At 33.1% G+C, this 6,509-nt stretch overlaps 1 protein-coding gene across 1 annotated transcript; it reads left to right on the top strand.

Moving 5' to 3' along the window:
• The first annotated feature begins 396 nt into the window (after positions 1 to 396).
• On the top strand, positions 397 to 3,495 carry LOC128205039 (C-type lectin domain family 4 member E-like). Its single transcript, XM_052906442.1, has 3 exons — positions 397 to 443; positions 1,300 to 1,572; positions 2,861 to 3,495. Exons 2-3 carry the CDS (start codon positions 1,537 to 1,539, stop codon positions 3,239 to 3,241), a joined length of 417 nt encoding a protein of 138 aa, XP_052762402.1. The 5' UTR covers positions 397 to 443; positions 1,300 to 1,536; the 3' UTR covers positions 3,242 to 3,495.
• The last annotated feature ends 3,014 nt before the right edge of the window (positions 3,496 to 6,509 follow it).

Here is a 6,509-nt window from a genome sequence, read left to right as displayed (position 1 = left end):
ATGTGTATGCATTGATATTAAATAAGAGGGTCACTTCAATCATATACATTTTCATATGTTCTTGATTGAAGTTCACTACAATGGCGATGGCGGACTATCAGCAAATTTTTGTTTTGTTTCAGATATATATCAATCAGTGATATTTTATTCAACGCGGACAATACATTTTATGAGCTGTTGTCTAATCTATATCAATAATTGGATAAGATTCACAACAATGACAGCAATTAATTTCACAAATAATGAATTTACGCTTTCTGACAGATTGATTTTTTTTCAGGGCCTACTGACACGAAACGAACAAAAACAAGATCAACAAGTTTTAATTTACATGTATATTGTTATGCGGTGATTCGCGATCCGAACATATCAGAGAATGTTGAGTGTATCGGAAAATATTCACACTAGATAAAAGGTCGTTCATTTCAGGAAGGAAAGTTGAGGTATATTTCATGTTATATAATTTAATATGCACATGTGTTTTGAATGTTTACAAATAACCTGTAAATCAATTATGGTTTTGATGCATGAATTCCATTTAATAATATGTTTGTATAATGAACTCGGAGGATCATAATATATCTTTATAGGGCTAATTAATATGAATCTGAACATTTTTTATTTTAAAACAAATAACCTGTAAATCAACCATGAAAATGATGCATGAATTACATTTAATATGTTTGTACTTTCAACTTGGGGGAGATTAAAGAATTTATACTACTTTGTAGGGTGGTTTTATTGCTTTGATGTTTTGTGTAATGTCTCTTCTCTCATATCATGCGTTTCGTCATAACTCCCCTTTTTGTTTGCATTTTAATTGACAATTCTATACGAAGTGGCGCTAATTTAGCATTAATTAGTAAAGTGCTTGTGTGAACATAAGCAGTTTGATAAATAACCTTGGCCGCGCGAGCGCTAGTCTTTGTTTTCGATCATAATAAATTTAACTGATGAATATCTTCAGGTGAGTTCAAACAAAAAAGTCAGTGTGCAAGCAAGCCTTTGTTTTATGAAATTGTGACATAACTACATTATTTATTCATGGACCTTTGGTAACGAAACTTGCAAAGCTGCGATAAACTAATATTGAATACACTATTATATTTTAGCGAGTTTGTGCAACTGATCGTCAAGACTGCATATATCAGCCATATATAACTGCGGCAGCATGCCACCTTCAGTTTGAAGCAAACCGTCGAACGACGCTGTTCAGTATTAATCGTCGACTACAATATTAATCGCGATCTGTTGCTTTTCGAAATGGACTGTTTCCAGATCTGTATTTTGCTACTTCAGCTCTTTGCAAATGCAGTGGGCTCCGTTTCTACAAAAGCCTATAAGAGACACAATGGGACATCAATACTGAAGGGAAACCCTTTGGAGTTGAGCACTGCGCCGTCGGCTGTCCAGTGTCTGACATTGTGTGCTGGTTATCAGCACACTTCCAGCGAAGTCTGTTACGCGGCGCGATACAACAGCGACACAGGCGTGTGTGAACTGATATCACGAGATAGATTGGGAACGGTTGAATGGATGTCAGCAAACGAATGGAAGGTCTATGTTACCAAGGTATGTTGAAAAAAAAACAATTGCTCGGATGCATTTGCAATTCCGGTATGTTGACAAACAATCAATCAGAGCCTTTTTGAACTAAGTCGGCACACAAACATTGCGAGGTGTTTGTGGTAAGGTAGTTTGGCTGACGATAAAATTAAAACATTTATGTTTTCCACGTATGGTAGCATTGAGTTTAAACAATGAAATAAATGACTTTTGCATCATAAGCGCTATTAATATTTTAAATCGAAAACAAAATTGTACAAAGTCGATGACAAACTGTATAATGTTAAAATGTACTTTAAAATGGTTCCACACAATTATAAATGACATTCATGTTTAGGCCACAGACGGGCAGCAATGTTAAGATTGATTTATTTCTTTGTTATGGTTATTTAATTATTTGCATGAATTAAACATCAATCAATTAGCCTTGTTATAATTCGTACCAATCCCGTCGTCATTTCTATTCCTAACGTTACAAATGAATGTTACCTATCCAGTCGTCTGTTCTATTCTTACGATACAATTTTCGTTTCTTTTTATTGTTACGTTACCAGAGTTAACCACATACCCTGTCGCCGTCGTAACTGTCTCGTCCTCATTGTTGTCGACCCTTCGTCTTCAGGACTTTTCCTATTCATACCATTTACTTTGTTAAATATATTTGTATATTTTTTAAAAAGTTCTTAACACTGATAACATTACGATATGCGCAAACAATCATGTGTCATATATAAACATTTACGATACGTCAAAACATATATTTCAACGAGACTCTTCTACATAAAAAATACGTATCATAATATGCAACATATAAAATATCTTAAACCATTTGTTTTCTATAAAACATTATAAAACTAAAAATAAATTTTAATCATTCTATTGAACAACATGTTTTTCTTTTCTTCTATTTTTTTTTAATTTATGATAAATTGTCTATACTATAGTATACTCCAAAACACTTCTTTGCCAAAATTTCATTGATGACCCATTTTTTCCTCTTAAGTTTGGTCTTCAATGCTCGTTGTTTCAATTGTTTCAATGGACGTGCAGGGAACGTTAAATGAAAATCTGTTTCGTTCAGTCTCGTTTGATCTTTTTCCGGTAGTGGAGCACACAGAACTACAATGTAGAACGCATGCATTATTGGTATTGAAAGTATATGAACATGTAACAACTTGTTGTTGACCTGTGAGATTGTAGTTAGTCCATTTGATCTAAATTCCGTTTAAACCCATGTTACCCAAATTTACTAATTATTCTGCATACACTAAAAAACCCGATTATTTCTTGGCAGGATGCAGGGTGTAAGGAGGGTTGGCATTCCTACGAAAGTTCCTGCTACTTTCTTTCGACTGAACATTTGACTTGGCACGATGCCCAAAATAGCTGTCTGAACTTAGGAGCAACACTAGCTGTTGTCACGGATGAGGCAGAGGATGAGTTTGTTTGGGACCTTATTCAAACGTTGGAACAAAAAGCTGCTTGGCTTGGAGCGTCGGACGACGATCTGGAGAGCTCGTGGCGTTGGGTCACTGGAGCGGAGTGGAACTTTACGCTCTGGCTAAATGATTACGAAGGTGGCAGACAATGTAACTGTCTTCTCCGATCCAGGCTCGGATGGGGTGACTATCCTTGTGATAGCTATCAATATTTATATTCGTACGTGTGCGAGTAAACAATTGTGCATAAAACATATCAACATACAGGGCCAATAATACTTATCTGGTCCTACGAACATACACTTTAACAATTGTGTGCATATTAACCCATCAATATACAGGATTTATTTTATTTAACTAGACCTCCCAACATATACTAATACAATATATTAATTTTCGAAAAAAATAACGCAAAATAAGCCGATTTTTTCCGAAAGTTACAACCCATGCTGTTACGATAGGAAAACATGTTTGCATTCCGTTGAACCGGACTCGAAATATGCATTTTTTTATAAAAAAGAATGATCTTAAATGAACCAGTGGTGCATTGATCACACACCGTGTGTTTTGCCAATTAAGTCCAGTTTTTATCCTTAAGTGTACCGCTTGATTGTACGTTCTCGTAAAAGCCATTCAATAAGTGTATAATATGGCATGTGTGTCATGATAAAAATTTAGAGGTTATCAATGTAATTGCTTAAGATTACTTTATTTTACTGAAATGTTTGTAACATATGAACAATTATTCCAAGTCATTCCAATCAGTTGAGTTTAATTGCCCGAAAATTGTGTTAATGACTACAAAGTAAATAGCTATATACCTAATAGAGTCCAATCACCTTCAGGTAACATTTGCATGGTGTCATGTTGATAATTCTGAGGTCTTAATTTGAAATTCAAAACAACTCTAATACTTCAATAAGCAGCGCGTTCATAACGCTTTCAAAATTAATTGTCAAAAGGGAAATTACATTGTTGAAAATATATCTGTAATGTTATGCTACGTTTACAAAACAAAAAAAATGAGCATTATATAGACGTATGTTGTGGTCATTATAATCTCATATTTAAGTACATTAGTAGTCTTAAATCGCTGATTGCTAATAGTATTGCTCATCCCGATTTTTATGGTGATATAATAAAGAAAACTCGTAAAATTAAAACGTTTCCAGCAGGTAGTTGGGCAGATAGACTCAATGAATAACTTGGATTTTATTTAAACCGTGGATATAAAGGCAATATTTTGAAGAGCACTTGCCTTCTAGTTTTTGAAGATGAATTCCTGAAACAAAATATAGTGTTGAATATAGCATCCTTACATAAGTAAGCTTTCAGTCCTTTGATTTATGAAGATTTGGCTAATTCATATTATCTTTAAAACATTTTTTGGCTGAATCGGAGTGTTTTGGCATGTGACTTCATTTTCTTCAAATATTTTACATTTTCAAATCATTTGGAAGGTTAGCTAATACATTTTTAACAATGTTTTCTTTATTTGTTCCCAGTTTTACTACATTGATGCTTTTTATTATAAAACTCTATGATCACACCGTTTTAAACCTTTTTATTTTATAAGGCAGACTGTGTGTAATGTTCATAGTCTCAAACAATGACTGCATCGTATCTTTGAAAAGTGTTTGCATTAGGTGATCTGAATTGTATTCCTCCGTCTGCAGATAGAGTTAGGATCTCTAATCATAGAAGTACTTGGGGTTTACCTATAGGTTTATTATTATTTGTTTTATTGTTAAGTTTCCTCAAGTTAGTGCATACTTTGATACGATTTACCTTTTGCGTTTAATCTTTATTTAGAATTGTTGGGATAAGAGTGAGGTTTGTGCACATAAACTGGTTTAAACCCCCAGTAATTTACATTTTACTGACCGTTCCAAGGCGGTACCTAACAATCCTTGATAAACATACTTAGTTTTTATATATAGTATGTATGTGCTACTTGTGGAGTTTTGTGCTGTTCCTCCATGTTTCTTGTTTATGATTTTATGTTCTATGTCTTTGGCGTTTACACAGTGCCATTAAACCGGGTTTATGTTTAAACTTTTTGCTACTGAGCTTGTTTCTGTAGCTTTTCGCATAAATATTTAAATATAAGCAATAAGCTTAATACCTGATCCAACCTGTTCGATTCCATCAATCTCGGGAGGTCTTGATATAACACCATCGATATATTTACGACAATTTATTAAGTTACAATTATTTTGCCTAGTTGTAAACAGTTAGTAAAACATGTTTGTTTACATTGACTACTGTCTCCATTATCATAATTAGATTCAGAAGTTGCAAATATAGACCTGATTTGAACATAACACTCCGGTTCAAAAGTAATACTACGTACCCATTTATAATAGAATATATCAAACTGGTTTAACATATACCATATACATCAGGAACTGCTTCCTTTAATGCCGTAATTGCGTCTTGTTTTTCGTAACGTCAGCAGATAGAAACTTCGGTATTTCACTTGTTATTTAACAAGGCTTAGCTTATTATTATTATTATTATTATTATTATTATTCATTAATGATTATTATCTTTATCATTATTATCTTTATCATTATTATCATTATTATTATACTTATAATTCTTCTTATTATTACTATGATTATAAGGACTTTTATTTTCATATAAAATATACCGACGCTGCATCGAAACCTAAGGAGGAGTACTATAGCCGGTCCCAAATACACAAATCATGCACAAAACCTTATGACTCCCTCGATGACATAATTTCACCCTTTTTCCGAACGGCTGTTCCAAAATAAACAAAAATATGCTAGGGCTTTTGAGAAGTTAATTATGATTATAATATGCACTGTCAAATTCAATGTTGCTTGTTCAGAAATGTGTTTTTTGTAAAAAAATAAACTATGTATTCATTGATTGTTGTCTTTCTATATATTCTTACATTTAATATACGACGGTCTTTGAACATATGAGCGATTACCACAACGCATTACATAATAGGTGTCGAGGTGAACATTCGGTTAGACGATTTCAAACTCTAAAAAAACAGACAATTCATAACAGACTTTGAAATTGAAACTTGGGTGGATCGGTTCCTTCGAGGTTTGAGCTCGGACTCTAGCGTACTCGAGCGATCGCAGTTTTACTGAATTATATATTGGAACAGTTTTCTTTTTGTTTAACACTTAAAAGGCAATTAGATTCATTTTTTGCTTTCAGAAATATAGGACTGATAAAGTACTGGATTAAAATATTAGGCTGCAGAGACGATGGCAACGGCAAAAGTCTAGAGCATGAAGCTTAAATAATATTTAATTTACAAAAATATACATGGTTTGTAATATATGTGGAGAAAAGGTTTGTATTTTGATATTGCATTTTTAGGACTGAAAGGAAGCATACTAGAAATTGATCCTCAGATATAAACTTATATCATTTACGATGGTCATTGTAGTTGATTAAAAATATCTTTATTATTAACATGTTTTCAATGATAGATTTGCCTATCAAAATTTAGGGTAT

The sequence above is a fragment of the Mya arenaria genome, chromosome 10 (genome assembly GCF_026914265.1).
Source record: "Mya arenaria isolate MELC-2E11 chromosome 10, ASM2691426v1".
Taxonomy (NCBI): Eukaryota; Metazoa; Mollusca; class Bivalvia; order Myida; family Myidae; genus Mya; species Mya arenaria.
This window is presented reverse-complemented; position numbering and strand designations above follow the sequence as displayed.

Coding starts and splice junctions, on each gene's coding strand:
- LOC128205039 (XM_052906442.1), top strand. CDS start 1,537: ATGTCAGCAAACGAATGGAAGGTCTATGTTACCAAG. Junction 1,573..2,860: donor GGAAGGTCTATGTTACCAAG/GTATGTTGAAAA, acceptor ATTTCTTGGCAG/GATGCAGGGTGTAAGGAGGG.